Genomic DNA, 19,679 nt, shown 5'->3' on the forward strand with positions numbered 1-19,679 from the left:
CAGAAGCCAGCGCCGCAGCACTCCCCCGCTACACTCTTTAGCGTACTCCTCAGACACGGCTGTTTACACGTTAGCCATCCTCCACTCGGCTAATGGAGAGCTTCAAAGCCCCTGCAGGTCTGGTCATGGGCGCTTGTTAAAACATGTGACGGCTCTCTTCATGGTCTCTGTAGGACAGGTTAATGCACTGACAACAGTTGCTGAATGACTTATATGCAGAGACTGGATATGTAGGCTATGATATGGATAAGAGCGTCTGCTAAATGAGTACATGTAAAATAAATAACATGGAGAGAATGCTTGATATCTTTCTGTGTGTAGTTGGACATGATTTACATGCCGCTGCATGGTAGGGGAATTAGGGTATTTCATCAGGATACAAAGAGACTTTGGGGGTACTACATACATTATATGTAAATACTATATTATAGATGGGCGTATGTAGGCCTACTGGGTAAAATGTGTTCTTAAAATACATTCCAATACTTTGAAATGTATAATTTTCCAGTAATTAATACATTGCAATGCATATGCCCAATGCATATAACTAACATCATTTCATGCATCTGGTACAGTTGCATTTGCAAAGTAAGAGTAGGTTTGAAATAGTAAGCAGAGCATATCTGCTCTCTGTGTGTTCGTGCCGTGGGAGGAGGGGTTTTTCGTTGGCAGAGAGCAATGGCTAGCTAGTATGCTAACTATTCTAGCTAACTAACTGGCTGATTAAGTTGACGACGGACTCACTCAAACTGTCAAAACTAACCCAAAACTTTACACAACGTTAGACACGGACACGAATGATCTGCTTGGCGTGTTAACACACTGGTGGTTTGTTGTAACCGAGTATTGGTGCTAAACCGTGTTATTGGAGGCTGGCATGCCAGTTGGCTATGGCGTCATAGGATTTGGTGCCCTGGACGGTTTTCACGGAAGAATACTGTACCAAGTTAGCTAGCTGAATAAACTAAGTTAGTCTATTCCTAGAAAACATTGAACCGCTGTAGTTTACAACAATTTTAATTTCTAAAGTGGAAGTTGGGAGAGTTATATTTGAGTGTTTCAGTGAAACATATGTGAGGGAGGCCCCGCTCTCTCGCTTTCCCAGATGTTTAGTTCATTTCATTCCGATCTCCTTTGCATTATTGTAGCCATTTTCTGTAGCCTGTCAACTATGTGTCTGTCTATCCCTGTTCTCTCCTCTCCGCACAGGCTATACAAACACCTCACACCGCGTGGCTGCTGCCACTCTAACCTGGTGGTCCCTGCACGCACGACCCACGTGGAGTTCCAGGTCTCCGGCAGCCTCTGGAACTACCGTTCTGCGGCCAACAAGGCAGAGTTCATCTCAGCCTATGCTACCCTCCAGTCCCTCGACTTCTTGGCGCTGACGGAAACATGGATTACCACAGAAAACATTGCTACTCCTACTGCTCTCTCCTCGTCTGACCCTGAGAGCATCTGGTCAGCGGGGTGGTGGCACAGGAATCCTCATCTCTCCCAAGTGGACATTCTCTCTTTCTCCCCTGACCCATCTGTCTATCTCCTCATTTGAATTCCATGCTGTCACAGTCACTAGCCCATTCAAGCTTAACATCCTTATCATTTATCGCCCTCCAGGTTCCCTTGGAGAGTTCATCAATGATCTTGACGCCTTGATAAGTTACTTTCCTGAGGATGGCTCACCCCTCACAGTTCTGGGTGACTTTAACCTCCCTACGTCTACCTTTGACTAATTTCTCTCTGCCTCCTTCTTTCCACTCCTCTCCTCTTTTGACGCTTGACCTTATCTTTACTAGATGCTGTTCTTCTACTAATCTCACTGCAACTCCCCTCCAAGTCTCCGACCACTACTTTGTATCCTTTTCTCTCTCGCTCTCCTCCAACACTACTCACTCTGCCCCTACTCAGATGGTAATGTGCCATCGCAACCTTCGCTCTCTCTCTCCCGCTACTCAATCCTCTTCCATCCTATCATCTCTTCCCTCTGCTCAATCCTTCTCCCGCCAATCTCCTGATTCTGCCTCCTCAATCCTCCTCTCCTCCCTTTCTGCATCCTTTGATTCTCTATGTCCCCTATCACGGCCGGCTCGGTCCTCCCCTCCTGCTCCGTGGCTTGACGACTCATTGCGAGCTCACAGAACAGGGCTCCGGGCAGCCGAGTGGAAATGGAGGAAAACTAGACTCCCAGCGGACCTGGCATCTTTTCACTCCCTCCTCTCTACATTTTCTTCCTCTGTTTCTGCTGCTAAAGCCACTTTCTACCACTCTAAATTCCAAGCATCTGCCTCTAACCCTAGGAAGCTCTTTACCACCTTCTCCTCCCTGCTGAATCCTCCTCCCCCTCCCCCCTCCTCCCTCTCTGTGGATGACTTCGTCAACCATTTTGAAAAGAAGGTTGACGACATCCGATCCTCATTTGTTAAGTCAAATGACACCGCTGGTCCTGCTCACACTGCCCTACCCTATGCTTTGACTTCTTTCTCCCCTCTCTCTCCAGATGAAATCTTGCAACTTGTGATGGCCGGCCGCCCAACAACCTGCCCGCTTGACCCTATCCCCTCCTCTCTTCTCCAGACCATTTCTGGAGACCTTCTCCCTTACCTCACCTCGCTCATCAACTCATCCTTGACCGCTGGCTATGTCCCTTCCGTCTTCAAGAGAGCGAGAGTTGCACCCCTTCTCAAAAAACCTACACTCGATACCTCCGATGTCATCAACTACAGACCAGTATCCCTTCTTTCTTTTCTGTCCAAAACTCTTGAGCGTGCTGTCTTTAGCCAACTCTCTTGCTATCTCTCTCAGAATGACCTTCTTGATCCAAACCAGTCAGGTTTCAAGACTGGTCATTCCACTGAGACTGCTCTTCTCTGTGTCTCTCTCCTCTGCTCTCGTCCTTCTAGACCTATCTGCTGCCTTTGATACTGTGAACCATCAGATCCTCCTCTCCACCCTCTCCAAGTTGGGCATCTCCGGCGCGGCTCACTCTTGGATTGCGTCCTACCTGACAGGTCGCTCCTACCAGGTGGCGTGGCGAGAATCTGTCTCCGCACCACGTGCTCTCACCACTGGTGTCCCCCAGGGCTCAGTTTTAGGCCCTCTCATATTCTCGCTATACACCAAGTCACTTGGCTCTATCATATCCTCACATGGCCTTTCCTATCATTGCTATGCAGATGATACACAATTAATCTTCTCCTTTCCCCCTTCTGATAACCAGGTGGCGAATCGCATCTCTGCATGTCTGGCAGACATATCAGTGTGGATGACGGATCACCACCTCAAGCTGAACCTCGGCAAGACGGAGCTGCTCTTCCTCCTGGGGAAGGACTGCCCGTTCCATGATCTCGCCATCACGGTTGACAACTCCGTTGTGTCCTCCTCCCAGAGTGCAAAGAGCCTTGGCGTGACCCTGGACAACACCCTGTCATTCTCCGCTAACATCAAGGCGGTGACCCGATCCTGTAGGTTCATGCTCTACAACATTCACAGAGTATGACCCTGCCTTACACAGGAAGCGGCACAGGTCCTAATCCAGGCACTTGTCATCTCCCGTCTGGATTACTGCAACTCGCTGTTGGCTGGGCTCCCTGCCTGTGCCATTAAACCCCTACAACTCATCCAGAACGCCGCAGCCCGTCTGGTGTTCAACCTTCCCAAGTTATCTCACGTCACCCCGCTCCTCCCCACACTCCACTGGCTTCCAGTTGAAGCTCGCATCTGCTACAAGACCATGGTGCTTGCCTACGGAGCTGTAAGGGGAACGGCACCTCCTTACCTTCAGGCTCTGATCAGTCCCTACACCCAAATGAGGGCATTGCGTTCATCCACCTCTGGCCTGCTGGCCCCACTACCTCTGCGGAAGCACAGTTCCCGCTCAGCCCAGTCAAAACTATTCGCTGCTCTGGCACCCCAATGGTGGAACAAGCTCCCTCATGACGCCAGGACAGCGGAGTCAATCACCACCTTCCGGAGACACTTGAAACCCCACCTCTTTAAGGAATACCTGGGATAGGATAAAGTAATTCTTCTACCCCACCTTACCCCACCCCAAAGAAAAAAAAAATATATATTGTAAAGTGGTTGTCCCACTGGCTATCATAAGGTGAATGCACCAATTTGTAAGTTGCTCTGGATAAGAGCATCTGCTAAATGACGAAAATGTAAAATGTAAATGTATCTAAGGCTACCAACATGATATATAGTACATTTACATTTACAATTACATTTACGTCATTTAGCAGGCGCTCTTATCCAGAGCGACTTACAAATTGGTGTATTCACCAATTTGGGGGGGTAGAAGGATTACTTTATCCTATCCCAGGTATTCCTTAAAGAGGTGGGGTTTCAAGTGTCTCCGGAAGGTGGTGAGTGACTCCGCCGTCCTGGCGTCGTGAGGGAGCTTGTTCCACCATTGGGGTGCCAGAGCAGCGAACAGTTTTGACTGGGCTGAGCGGGAACTGTGCTTCCGCAGAGGTAGGGGGGCCAGCAGGCCAGAGGTGGATGAACACAATGCCCTCGTATGGGTGTAGGGACTGATCAGAGCCTGAAGGTACGGAGGTGCCGTTCCCCTCACATGCCTCCTTAAATGCATTCCATGCTAAAGAATACAGCCTGGTATGTCTGTGTTTTCATCATTAATGTGGCTTATGCTTTGAGTGGATCTTTTGATAGAAGCTATTCGAAATAGGATATATTCGTTTTTAGTTGACCACTTGAAATGGTACAGTTGAAGTCGAAGTTTACATACACATTAGCCTAATACATTTAAACTCAGTTTTTCACAATTCCTGACATTTAATCCTAGTAAAAATTCCCTGAATGTGAAATGTCAGAATCATAGTAGAGAGAATGATTTATTTCAGCTTTTATTTCTTTCATCACATTCCCAGTGGGTCAGAAGTTTACATACAATCAATTAGTATTTGGTAGCATTGCCTTTAAATTGTTTAACTTGGGTCAAACGTTTCGGGTAGCCTTCCACAAGCTTTCCACAATAAGTTGGGTGAATTTTGGCCCATTCCTCCTGACAGAGCTGGTGTAACTGAGTCAGGTTTGTAGGCCTCCTTGCTCGCACACGCTTTTTCAGTTCTGCCCACACATTTTCTATAGGATTGAGGTCAGGGTTTTGTGATGGCCACTCCAATACCTTGACTTTGTTGTCCTTAAGCCATTTTGCCACAACTTTGGAAGTATGCTGGAAGTATAGTCCCCTGTAGCCCAGTTGGTAGAGCATGGCGCTTGCAACGCCAGGGTTGTGGCTTCGTTTCCCACGGGGGGCCAGTATGAAAATGTATGCACTCACTAACTGTAAGTCGCTCTGGATAAGGGCGTCTGCTAAATGACTAAAATGTAAAACGCTTGGGGTCAATGTCCGTTTGGAAGACACATTTGCGACCAAGCTTTAACTTCCTGACTGATGTCTTGAGATGTTGCTTCAATATATCCACATAATTTTCCTTCCTCATGATGCCATCTATTTTGTGAAGTGCACCAGACCCTCCTGCAGCAAAGCACCCCCACAGCATGATGCTGCCACCCTCGTGCTTCACGGTTGGGATGGTGTTCTTCGGCTTGCAAGCGTCCCCCTTTTTCCTCCAAACATAACGATGGTCATTATGGCCAAACAGTTATATTTTTGTTTCATCAGACCAGAGGACATTTCTCCAAAAAGTACAATCTTTGTCCCCATGTGCAGTTGCAAATCGTAGTCTGGCTTTTATTTGGCGGTTTTGGAGCAGTGGCTTCTTCCTTGCTGAGCGGCCTTTCAGGTTATGTCGATATAGGACTCATTTTACTGTGGATATAGGTACTTTGTACCTGTTTCCTCCAGCATCTTCACAAGGTCCTTTGCTGTTGTTCTGGGATTGATTTGCACTTTTCACACCATAGTATGTTCATCTCTAGGAGACAGAACGTGTCTCCTTCCTGAGCAGTATGACGGCTGCGTGGTCCCATGGTGTTTAAACTTGCGTACTATTGTTTGTACAGATGAACGTGGTACCTTCAGGCGTTTGGAAATTGCTCGCAAGGATGAACCAGACTTGTGGAGGTCTACTATTCTTTTTCTGAGGTCTTGGCTGATTTCTTTTTATTTTCCTATGATGTCAAGCAAAGTGGCACTGAGTGTGAAGGTAGGCCTTGAAATACATCCACAGGTACACCTCCAATTGACTCAAATTATGTCAATTAGCCTATCAGAAGCTTCTAAAGCCATGACATCTTTTTCTGGAATTTTCCAAGCTGTTTAAAGGCACAGTCAACTTAGTGTATATAAACTTCTGACCCACTGGAATTGTGATACAGTGAATTATAAGTGAAATATCTGTCTGTAAACAATTGTTGGAGAAATTACTTGTGTCATGCACAAAGTAGATGTCCTAACCGACTTGTCAAAACTATAGTTTGTTAACAAGAAATTTGTGGAGTGGTTGAAAAACGAGTTTTCATGACCTAAGTGTATGTAAACTTCTGATTTCAATTGTAAGTATATGGCCTGTATGCAACATCAACAACAACAATGGAGCATGCATTAGTTATTCTGTGTATTCTTTAATGCTTTTGAGCGTTCAGTAAACTTCACTAAGAAATAACCCTCTTCTTCTCTTTTCTGTCTCTCCAAAACATAGTGATCCTATACTTCTGTCAAGGGTCCCGCTCACATGTTATCTTTGTGTGTCTGTGTGTGCAGCCAGGTATGTGTGTTTGTGTGTTCAGGTGCCTGTGTAGGTTTAAGAGGGAATCTTTACGTAATCTTGAATCACTGTGTGTGTGTGTGTGTGTGTGAGTGTGTGAATGTGTGTGGGTGCTTGAGTGAGTGTGAGTGCGTGTGTGCATATGCGTATGTGTGTGTGCATATGTGTTTGTATGTGGGCCACCAGGGTCAGGCAGATCGGCATGGTGACCGTTGTGTAACCAGGGTCACGTTGGAGCATGTTGGCCTGTCCCTGTGGCCTGGGGGGCGGCTCACCTGACCCAGTCATTTAACGTCCTACTGAGCCGGGCTTACATCACGTCACGGCGACCCAGGACAACATGTCCCCTGGAGCGCGAGTCATAACAATGCCAAGAGGACACTTACTATGGGCTAAATCTCACGGGGGCTAAGGGGCCTTAGTGATGCCAGGGGCTATAGGAGCCTGTCTCTTTAAGAGAGAGCCCAAGGGATAGTTGTCTGTACAGATATCAAATGAGGATTACTTTGGATGGATGCCTTATACTTTAGTAGTCTAGATATTACTCCAATGGTCATTGAGTGTCAATGTGTGTAGGTGTGTGCGTGTGCATGTGCATGTGTGTGTGTGTGTGTGTGTGTGGGTGCGCATGCGTGTGTGTGTGAACATGTGTCTGGGGACTCACCTCCACGATATCAGAGTTGGTCCTGCTCTCGTGGGGCTCGTTGTACTCGGTGTACTTAAGCAGCACCTTGTCCATGTCGGTGCTGGCATACTGGAACAGCTTGTTGGTGCTGTTGAAGATGATGAGGGCGATCTCACAGTCACACAGCACGCTCAGCTCATACGCCTTCTTCATCAGGCCAAACTTCCTCTTCGTAAATGTCACCTAGGGGGAGAAGGAGACAGGGAGAAAGAAGAGAGGAGGAGAGAGAGCGAGAGAGGTTAGAGGGTGAACATCTGAGGCGGAATTTAGGGGGAGGCAGGTTTTCAGCACTGAAATGTGTGTTGTGTTTTCCTTGTTGGGGGTTGGAATGGGGGAATTTCAGTTATTGTACAGTACACCTTACTGGACCAGACCCCACTGTGTCAACACCAACCTGGATTTTCAGACATGCGATCCTACATTTTATTATTTAAAAAATTAAAAAATACAAATAATTATTTTGTATTACAAAATGGAACACCATCCTTGACTTCTTTGTTTTCCTTCATAATGTGTGAAGAAAGCGAAATCTGGCGCAATCAGAGCTTTTCCACTCATAAATCACGAAATTGAAGCTGCATGAGAGAATTTCTCAAAAGTCAGGGCTGCTCTCCACTGCAACCTCCCCTAAGAGGTTACTGTAACAGTCCATCTACTCTGGCAAGAAAAAAAGAAGCTGAATAGAAATTTAAGGAACTGAGAGTGATCTGTCTTTAAGAGATAATGAGGCAGATCAGTTTATCTGTGGGCGACATCAAAGCATACTGCACTTTATTATAGAACATCTTCATATCAACCCTTCATATGATTGGAGTGAATCAACCGCTCTCTCACAAAGACACACACGTACACCAACTCTATTGTGGGCTAGCGAGAGTACAGCTAAGACTTCTAACAGTCTTACAGATGCAACTTTGTATTGGTAAAAATAACCCAGGGGTTTACTCGCTGAGTTTTGTTTTATATAGCGCCTGAAACACCTGGTAGATATAAATGTTGCTCCACAGAAACCATGCAGGCAGTCTTCACATATAGGAACCTATGTGTGTGTGTGTGTGTGTGTGTGTGTGTGTGTGTGTGTGTGTGTGTGTGTGTTTGTGTGTGTGTGCGTGCGTGTATGTTTGAGGCCCAGTACCTCAGCACATCATCTTGAAACACATACACAGACATAAAAGGTACCTTTAGGTTTTCCAAATAGAACCATGCAAGTTGTTTAATTCATGTGTCTGTTACCTCGCCCTCCTTGATGGGATAACACTGCTCAAAACAAATGAAATTGTATTTGTCACATGCGACGAAAATAACTTTACCCTGAAATGCTTAATTACGAGCCCTTTCCCAACAATGCAGAGTGAAAAGGTAAGAAAAAATTGCAAAACATTACAAATTAAATAGTAACACAATAAAATAACAATAACAAGACTAAATACAAGGAGTACCGGTACCGAGTCAATGTGCAAGGGTATGAGGTAGTTGAGGTAATTGAGGTAATATGTACATGTAGATATGGGTAAAAGTGACTAGGCAATCAGGATAGATAATAAACAGAGTAGCAGCAGCATATATGAATAGTGTGAAAGTGTGTCTATGTGTGAGTTGTGTGTGTGGGGTCAATATGCATGTGTGTGTGTGTATATGTGGGTTGAGTCCAGTGAGTGTGAATAGAGCCAGTGCAAATAAAAGGGGATCAATGGAAATAGTCAGGCTAGCCATTTCATTAACTGTTCAGAAGTCTTATGGCTTGGGGGTAGAAGCTGTTAAGGAGACTTTTGGTCCCAGACTTGGTGCTCCGGTACCGCTTGCCATGCGGTAGCAGAGAGAATAGTCTATGACTTGGGTGGCTGGAGTCTTTCACAATTTTTACACCAGCGCAGTATATTCTAGACTACACACCAAAGGTGAAACCCACTAGGTGTCTGCTTCATAAACACTATCCTGTGCTTTTACATTGGTTCTCTGCATGGAGGAGGAATCTGATTGGTTCACAACCCTGTGATAACCTGATAATTACCTGGGGTCTGATTGGACAATAAGAAACGTTAAACTGTCGTCTTTCTGGCACCTCTCCAGATCACCAAGACTATATATACTCAATTACATCTCTCTCTCTTCCTCTCTCTCTCTTTATCTCCTTTCTCTTTGACTGGAGCAGGAAGCTGATGAGAGTGGAGAGAGAGAGAGATCTCCAGAACAGTGCCCAGCTGGTTGCTAATGATTGAGGCATGTTGATGTGTTTGTCTCTTCTATTCTCTACTGACACCTTACATGAGCCAAAAACACAAGAGCTAAACCTCCCAATAACAAACCAATTACCCACATCCTGCATACAAATGACTAGGAAGAGATTTGGAGCACAGCCAACTGTTTAGGTCTACTAGTGTGAAAGTTCTGGAGTGAAAAACTTCAGATATGGATGGACCAGATCAATGTAGCAGTGAAGGAATAAATGAACATATCATAAATGAACATATCATAAATGAACATATCATAAATGAACATATCATAAATGAACATATCATAAATGAACATATCTACAGTGTCCTTCAGTGTATCATTGAGGTCTTCAGAAGCTGAGAATCTCCCAGGACTGAAAGTGGAGAAGAAGATGGATAGATATCAATAGAGTTTTGCCTTTCCTTTCCTGCAATGAAATCTGACAGGATGCACCACAGAAATCGAATATAAAAGGATATCTCTCATCCTCCTCTCTACGATGATATGAGCAGCGCCATTCTGTATAGGCCAACCTCAGATGAACTACAGACCATGTCCCAGCCTTCCCTTGGAGTTGGTGAATGATGTCACCACACCACAATGAGCTCCATATCGAATGGCCACCAAGGCTAAAGACAACAGAGGTGAAAGAAGAGACAGGACACGCTTTCAACTCCCCTACCATGACGTATGAAAAAGGCTCTAGACTTCAGTACAACTCAAATGATTCACCACAGAATGGTTCCGCTGGGCTTTAAATACCATGGTGACATTTACAGTCATACCAAAATGCAAAAAAAAACGAATCCCTGTTCAGACGCGAGGACCAAAGGCAGGTAGCGACTGGATGATTAACTGTCATAACAAGCCCACTGGAATCTATAATGCAGTGGGACAGAAATACAAACACCAAGGCTTAACTAGGCCTGCTGCTGCTGGCTACATGCTACATGACAAACTCAACAAGACACCACTAGAAGGTCATGTGAGGCTAGTTTGGAACAGGTCCTAAGTGGTGTCTTCCTCAGGTGGCAGGAAGTTGAAGGAACTTACAGGAAGTTGAAGTTCTGGTGCCTGAGGCTTTAGGGTAAGGTACATTCTACCGGAAGAACAGTAGCTGAGCGAACATGCAGGCCCAGAGGTGGCATCACCCACTCACTTTAAACTGACAATATATTTTTTTAAAGTGGTAGGTAGCACACATGGCACAGTGGGGGTCTGTGTCTCCAGAGGCAGAGCTATATCAAAGGGGAAGCTCATATTATGTCCTACAAAAAAACAGATCTGATAAAAATCGGACCAAATGAAAAGTAAAACCTACATAAAAAAACAACCCACCCCCATTCCATAATCTTAACACATTTACCTCAAAAATCACACAAGCATATATACAGTACACACTGACACACTTACAAAGTCACACGTACTACACTCTCACACGTCACAAGAAACACATATTTTTTATTTTTTGGGGAATAGAAAATACAAGTAATGCACACACATCTGATCAATCATATGTGCATGTGAACATATCTACAACATGGAGTAGGTAGGCCTAGCTAGTTCTCTGAGTGGTGGTGAATTTCACTGGTAGGCTTGCGAAACGCTACACTGTGAATCACTGACCCCACATAATGCCCACATGTGACCGCAATTAACCGTCCGACACGACCCTTGTGCTGGTGATGTCACCACAGGCACTTCCTGTCGCTATGGGATCTCTAACCAATGTTCTGGTCCCCACTTCCACTCTGTAATCCAATGCAGTCAGTTACGTTTGCCTTGAATGGAGTTTCCAATGGAGGCCAAGCTATATCTCCTATCCCATTGTCAGCAATATCAACACGCTAATAACAGAACATTGGAGGTTTGGTGGGGAGAACAGTGTAAACCCTTCAGGGACAAACAACCTGTGAATGAGTGTGTTTTTACAGCAGAATTCTCAGGGGCCCAAGAGTGTGAAACCTATAGTTGCACAGAATAGTTCATGGTCTTACGATGCACAGTGAGAATTGTGTGCATTAAAACCACCAAAGGCCTCACGGTTTGATGTTGTCTGTTAGAGCACTTCATCGGGTCTGAGGCTGAACACCCTGCCTCCTCACATACTATACACCCTCCCTCCCTGTCCCCTCATGACGGACAGCGTCAACCAAGAGGACAAACATGTTTACCACAAGGAGCTCCAAAGGACTGACGTGACGTACTACCGCCACAGTAAAGAAAATAGAAAAAAAACAAGGGAAAAATAAATAAATAAATAGAAAAGGTCAGCGAGTGGCTGATTCTCTGCCACATATTGGGGAGGATGAAGAGAGAGGGGAGGGAGGGGGCACAGGAAGCACATTTGTATGCATTTCCTCTCATAACAGGAAGAGCCCGGTGGCTTCCCCTTCACAATGGCTTCACTTCTGCTTCCCACCTCCTGCCTGCACTTCCCTGGGGGAGGAGGAGGAGAGAGACAGGGACCGAGAGCGGTCATTTAACAAAGCAAACACACACACAATATGTTAAGACTCATGCGCAGATACAGACACACGAACGCACACAAGCACTAAATACCTTGGCCCTCCTAGGGCTGTTGCAGTGACCGTCGTCATGACCGCAGTAAAATTTCACGTGACCGTTGAGTCACAGTAATCTCCTCTTATGCACTCAGGACATGTGTTGATAGTACCCTAACGACCATTAGGTCGCTAACGGCCTGGTACTCAGGGTTCTATTGTCCGTCTAACCACTCTGACATCAATGCAAAAGCAATCGAAAATCACATCAAACATGTATCATCAAAACAGTATCATGCTTTTAAAACTCACCTCACTGTGATGATCAATTTGAAGAAAGAAGTTCAAAAGCAGGTTGAAACTGAGTGTTAAACATGGCCATTGTGGATGTTGTTTCGAAGTCTAGCACAACAAAATGGACAATGCTTTCTAAGGTGATGATTAATTCAAAACATCCATATGCATATTAGAACTTATGCATATGCATAGGCTTATGAGTACAAGCCCCCCCCAAAGAAAACTGAATAAAAATGATGATTGTGCTGTTGTACAATACATAGCCTACCGCATATTACACATGGTAGAAAAGCATAAAACTAAACTGTCTTAAGATGTACATAATTGGTCTAGCCTATACTAAAAAATTAAACAAATTTGAGTAATCGCCTTTGAGTGTGGACTGTATTATTATGCATACTGGATGGACTTGGTTACCTTATGCTATGCTCCAAAATTTATATCCACAAGTCTGGGAGAGAATGTATAGCCCTAGGCGATGCTGTTGGTTCATTGATTGTGCAGGGCGACTTACAGTTAGCTTACAATTCTATTGAATTTGTATATGATTTTGAATAGCCTAGTAATAGTTTTTTTTTTAAATATTTTGTATGACAATAACCAGTTGACAAAATTTCATGGCCCTCCACACAAACACTCATTGTCAGAAGCCAAAGCAGGAAGCAATGGGCTCCTCACACAAAAGGAATAAGGAGAGTAGCTCAAGACCTGAACTCTCACTCTGGGCTAAACAGGCTTCTGGAGATGCATGATGACAACAGGAGCTTTGTTCCAGCTCACATCTCTAATATATGCTTCCTCTACTCCCCAGTACCACCCAGCACCCAACCACTCCTAATAGCCTGTCTTAGACATTCAGAGTACAGTAAAAACAAAGCTCCTGTGCAAGAGATTACATTTCAATTGAAGTTAATCAAGTAAAGTCTATCAATAAGTAATGTCTGAAAAAAATGTATACATTACAATATGAAACATGGCTAATGCAGAGATTGCATTGGCTTTTCTTTTCCCAGAGGCAGGGATTTCTGAGAAAAGCCCTCCTGTCCGAGTATGGTCGTGCTCTGTATGTTCCTGCTTATGCTGTAAAACCACAAGTGGAAAGTAATATATCCACTGCCTGCTGTGGATGTTACTTAGCGAGGGCCGAGTTGGTGGTGAGATTCACCAAAATAACTTTTCCTTTTCATTCATCTGTGAGGATGAAAATGTCTCGTGGCACAGAGCTCAAGTTGAAAGAAGGAAAAAGAGACACACCAATCATTCATTTTTTTCCTATCACTTCCATGTGAATCGTAGAGAAACAAAATGCATGAAAAGAGGGCAAAGTGGAGAACAAGAGGAGCAAAAGAGGCAGATACAGGAGATACGAAGACAAAAGAGGACATGAAGTGGAGGAAAGGTGAGTTTTTTTTGCGAGCGCTCTCTGGGTGAGATCTCTCAGCGTTGAGCAGCCTGACACAGAGGAGCCTGGCTCACATACGTAACGATCACTAAAAGAAGAAGGAGAAGAGAAAAGGTGGGAAACTAGGGAAGAGAGGTGGAGTGCAGGGGGTGATGAAATACCCTGAGGGCCTCATTATCGTCCTGCTGTTAATTTACCTTGCAAGTTTTCTCACCCCACCGCCGTTGATTGGAGACACGGCACAATTATCGTAAGTGAAAGAACCATGTCTCTTCGTTCTGCGGCGCTGTGGTTGTCTCGAGAAGAGAAAAAAAATAAGAAAGAAGCTCACGTGCTGAAGATAAAGATCTATCGTTGTGATGTTGTTCACTTCTCTCTGAGTCCTGACTGGGGGATGTGATTGGGGAGGGATGGGTGGGTTCAGCGGTCTACTTCCTGTGACTGATGTTTAACCTATGACCCCTCCAAAGGGGGCTCTTCCCTATTGCAACCCACCAACCCCACTGTCACACAAACACATGCGGACACACACACACACACACACACGGCTGAACTGTCACTCTGCATTACCCTCAAATATACCCAATTAGCTGGAATCCATGATGGCTGACCCTGGACATTAACAACAAGACGAGCGGTAGATGTGTTTACCTCAGTGTTTCTACTTAAATGTATGTGTGCTTGTGTGTGCTAAATACAAAGGTATGTATGTGTGTGTGTGTGTGTGTGTGTGTGTGTGTGTGTGTGTGTGTGTGTGTGAGTGTGCTCTCTGTCTGCGGCCCGTGCGTTTATGGCACAGGGGGCTCTTTCATGTGCCCAGGGCTGGGAGAGGGTCTGAGTGGCCAGGGGGGTGGGAGCCAGGGCTCACACACTGCTGCCCTCTGTCCGGAGCTCTGGGCAGCCATTCAACACAAGGGAGGCCGTGGTGCCCCTGCTCAGGGGAAGTGTTTTGGGGCCTGGGGGTGGCAGGCCAAAGTGGCCGCCCAGAGAGACGGAGGTCCCGTGCCCGCGGTGATGGTGCCATGGTGGGCAGCGGAGCCCAGTGGGTGGCAGCGTGGCGCTGACAGCCCTAACAGAACGGTGCCACTCAACAAAAGGCAGGGAGAGCAGGGGAGCGGGCGCTGACAGTGATTAGAGGTGAAAGGCTTCCATAATGTCTACATAGCGCCGTAATAGCAACGACAGTATGAAATGAGAGGTCAAATGTCGACAGCCAGAGTGAAACTAAGATCTACCACTTCAAACAAATTTTGATCTATTCCTTCATGTGTATGGATTGATTGTGAATCAGAGAGCGGTAAGTAGATTTGAAGTCATAAGAGTTTGGTTCAGGGCAGGCTGGGAGCTCGTTTGCGTGAAAAGGACACAAATATGCAAAGAATGTGGAGGCTAAAGGTAACACCTCTGATGTTTACTTGGCTGAAGCACACAGAGGTTTCCTCAAAGGGGAAGTGAAAATATGCAAAGCCCACACAGCCATTTCGACAAAAAATGTTTCTGTATGCCAAAGGTCTCTGTCTGTCTTGTGATGGCAACCTTCATATCCTTGTTGCTTCGCTCAGACATAAGAGAACTGATGTCATTTTACCACCATTGCCATGTACGGCAAAAAGCAAAAGAGCTTTTTCAAAAGTTGTTTAAAAGGTTTATATAAGGGAATATTGCTGGTGTAAATTACTTACATGAGACCTCAGGTATAAACTGTTATATTTGCTTGTTCACTTTCTTTCTCTCTCAACCCCCTCCTCTTTCTCTCTCCCTCCTTCCCTCTCTCTCTGTAAGCGAAACCCGGATATCTGTGGCATCGATTCCCCTCAGGTGTCCTTCCTGTCTCCCTCTCTCCCCTCCTCATCCTCGGGAGCCGGAGTGCCTGGTGCGACCGGTGAGCCCGGTCTGCGGTGGGACAGGGAGGGAGGGAAAGTAGGCTGAGATAGCAGCAGACAGGAAGTGGGCACTGGTGCAACGCGATAGCCTTCTCCACAGAAACTCCCTGACCTCCCCCACACTCCCTCACTCTCTCTCCTCCTTTTGACTTCAACACACTGACTCCAATAACCTGTCACTGATGTCTGGGAACTGTAGATCTCCCAGAAAGTCAAGTAGGAAATAACAGAGTTCGTGACAGCTCCAACCCCTCCTCTTTTCCTCCATCTTCTCTCTTTCTCTCTTATTTATTTTGTCTCACTAACGAGCACTCAGTCCACCCCGCTGCAACAGCCACTTCAGAGGAGTCCAATCGATTTCTAGCACATGTTTATGTCAAGTCACAATGGCAGTGTGTTAGAGGGGTCAGTGAGCAACTCTGTTAGATGTTAGCCCATACAGAATGACAAGTACAGTAGAAGGATCTAAGAGAGTCTTTCAACAACTGTGCTGGTTGTAATAACCATTGAATGTTGTGACAGTAAGTTGCATGGGATAATGGTTCACAGATTGGTGGGGACTGGGGCGGGAGGGCCAGCCTGGGTGTGTGTGACCTGTGATGGGAGGGGGCACGTTAGCAGCATATGGATCGAATTGGACTGACAGGGAGCTGACAGAGTGGCGGTGGTTACTGGTGCCACAGGAAGTGATGGATTGTGGGCCTGGAGGGCAGAGAGAGAGAGGTTTTTCTCCGTCCATTTCCTGGGTTGTGTGGCTGATGTTTTGTTGTCATTTTTCATTTAAATTAACTGTACAGTGAAAATCTCACTTTTAAAAGTTAAATTCTGTTAACTCATACCCAAATAATGTTGTTGACTCATCTATACTCGTATGTGGCCAAAGCATAAATTGGAGAAAAAAACACTTCAAAAACCCCACCTCAAACTTGTATCTCAAACAGACCAGACAGTTTGAAAAATGCTTGCTATTTCCTCATTGAGGATGATGTCCTCCTCTTGAGGAGGATGAGCTGGCCAATATTTTTAATGACCGGTATACGCCCACACCATTTTTTGGAAGGAAAACTATTTCACTCATATTGTAATTAATTACAGGTCATAATATTTCATAGAAATCTAGAAACACTGGACAGTTACTTTAAGACATGGCCACAAATAAAGTCATCTGTTTGAATGTGATATTGATGGTAAATACTTTGCCTTTATCTACATTTTTGCCTCGTCTTCTGAAATGTATTAAACATTAAATCTAGAATCCTGAGTTTTACATCCATTTTTGGTCTTATAAATTAATGATATATACCCATTTATTCTTAAAGAATATAACTTGTAAATGCCTCATGAGCTTAGTTCAACTCTCGTACCCCACCAGAACCCCAAATATAAGCTTGTTTTACTCCAATGGTTGGAAACAAAGTACATTTAATCAAATATCAAGTATAACCTCAAAACATGGTTAAAACTATAATTTTGATATCATGGATGGTCAGTCCTTGTATCCATAGCTCTGTCTATGAATTTGAGAGTCGTTACATTTCTCCAGGCCCACCCCCCTGAATTTTGCCAAAACAGAGGAGGGGTGACAGCTTTGTTGTTGGTTCAATTAAGGATTCTAGCTTTAATTCCCTAAATTAAAAATAAATCAAATGTGTTTGCCAGACAGTCACTCACAAAGTATAGACTACCAATCGCTGTCCATGGTGCTAAAATTACGACATGTCTATGCGGCTGCATGCCTTTCGAATCAATGATAGGCTTTCTGGGGTGCCAGGGTATGTATAGCTTTGCTTTAGCTAATAGCTATATGTTTATTGGTAGACCTATTTTGTCATCATTTTCTCATGTTAAGTCTAACATTTCACAAAGCTGTACACGGTGTTGCAATGCTGCCATTTTTTGCCTGCTGGCTGGTGGCAGTAATGTAATTACGTGTTCAGTAATTAAAGTTGGAAATTCAAACATTGCAGATTGTTAAATACATGTTCGATGCAACAGCATACTAATCAGCTACAATATATTTTTTTGAATATACAACTGTCCTGTATAGACAACCTGAACCTGCATGACATGAGCCGTCCTCGCGCTCTCTCCCAGCTTGGATAGAAAGTTGTTGTGCGTAAAACCAGTCTATTAATGACAAACAATACAGTCAGTCCACCCTTAAAACACTAGCTTACTAGGGATTGTTTAATTATGCAGTGTACTATCTATATACCGTACTTAGCTGCTATTTAGCTGCTATTTATACACTTTTTATAAAAAATGACATCAAATAGCCTTGTAATGACGAAAAAAGTAGTCGGCTTGAGGATAGATTCAGTCACTATTTATTGTTGAACTCAGCAGGTTTTGTCTGGTCAATAGCGTACACAAATGGGCTGCAATATTCAAGGTAAATTCAATCCAATTAAATCCAACTTGAGAGACTCCCCTGGTCTCCTGAAGTCCTCCTTTTTTGTTTGTAAATGTTTTCACCACGGTCTGTATCTAGGTCCAGGTTGCGGGCCTGACTGTTTTCCCTACTGAATATTGCCAACCCAGACAGTCTTTCCAGAGACACAGTGCATTATATTTCCATTGTGCTGCACACAATTTAAACTTTAAACTGAATGATGCATGCGAAGATATACCAGAGATAAGGGACAGTTTATATTGCAACCACACAACTTCTCCATTCCGGTTCTCCAGTATGAACAAAATCGGAAACTGCTTTTTTTGTTCAAGCCCTCAAGAACTGTTAAAGAGGATAATCTGTTTGCATCTTCCAATGTATTGGCTGTCCAGTATCCAGACGACCTGTCCCCAGAGCTTCCTATACAGTTAATATTTTTCCGTAATGTGTTGTGGACGGCAATTAAGGAGAATGAGAGGCTCAATTAAAGATGTTGCAGAACTGCTTATTTGAAGCACCACTCACTTCTGCCCAGTTTCCCTGATGTTGCTATGGCAATCAAGCAGTTTTTACCCATCCCTATAACTGTCGCTTCTCATAAATAACTATCTAAGAAGCATTAGGCTCTTGGTCTGATATGCACTTTTGAACACCTGAGTAAGCTCCACTCATTGCGCTGGTGCCGTTGTAGTCTTAACCACGGAATTTGTTCACCGATATCCCCTTATACTTTCAATCAGCTACATTTTTCATTTTTCAAGGCCGGAGTCACATTCCTTAAGCCCAAGAAAGAAACACTTAGCTTCCTAGTACACATGGAAATGAAAAAGGTTCATTAATGACTTTTTGGAGGGTTACTGTCAAAATGATTTATATACAGTGGGGACAACAAGTATTTGATACACTGCCGATTTTGCAGGTTTTCCTACTTACAAAGCATGTAGAGGTCTGTAATTTGTATCATAGGTACACTTCAACTGTGAGAGACGGAATCTAAAACAAAAATCCAGAAAATCACATTATATGATTTTTAAGTAATTAATTTGCATTTTATTGCGTGACATAAGTATTTGATCACCTACCAACCAGTAAGAATTCCGGCTCTCACAGACCTGTTAGTTTTTCTTTAAGAAGCCCTCCTGTTCTCCACTCATTACCTGTATTAACTGCAACTGTTTGAACTCATTACCTGTATAAAAGACACCTGTCCACACACTCAATCAAACAGACTCCAACCTCTCCACAATGGCCAAGACCAGAGAGCTGTGTAAGGACATCAGGGATAAAATTGTAGACCTGCACAAGGCTGGGATGGGCTACAGGACAATAGGCAAGCAGCTTGGTGAGAAGGCAACAACTGTTGGCGCAATTATTAGAAAATGGAAGAAGTTCAAGATGACGGTCAATCACCCTCGGTCTGGGGCTCCATGCAAGATCTCACCTCGTGGGGCATCAATGATCATGAGGAAGGTGAGGGATCAGCCCAGAACTACACGGCAGGACCTGGTCAATTACCTGAAGAGAGCTGGGACCACAGTCTCAAAGAAAACCATTAGTAACACACTACGCCGTCATGGATTAAAATCCTGCAGCGCACGCAAGGTCCCCCT

General features: G+C 44.6%; 1 protein-coding gene across 8 annotated transcripts in view; it reads right to left on the reverse strand.

The window, feature by feature from the left end:
* Nucleotides 1–19,679, reverse strand: part of LOC121550217 (myocyte-specific enhancer factor 2C) — a 103,015-nt gene that overhangs the window by 37,401 nt on the left and 45,935 nt on the right. For all 8 annotated transcript variants that reach the window (XM_041862371.2, XM_041862376.2, XM_041862375.2 and 5 more), the window contains one exon: nucleotides 7,357–7,560. In XM_041862371.2, coding sequence (XP_041718305.1) covers nucleotides 7,357–7,560 — 204 coding nt within the window. The remainder of the gene's footprint in view (nucleotides 1–7,356; nucleotides 7,561–19,679) is intronic.

The sequence above is a fragment of the Coregonus clupeaformis genome, chromosome 18 (genome assembly GCF_020615455.1).
Source record: "Coregonus clupeaformis isolate EN_2021a chromosome 18, ASM2061545v1, whole genome shotgun sequence".
Classification (NCBI taxonomy): Eukaryota; Metazoa; Chordata; class Actinopteri; order Salmoniformes; family Salmonidae; genus Coregonus; species Coregonus clupeaformis.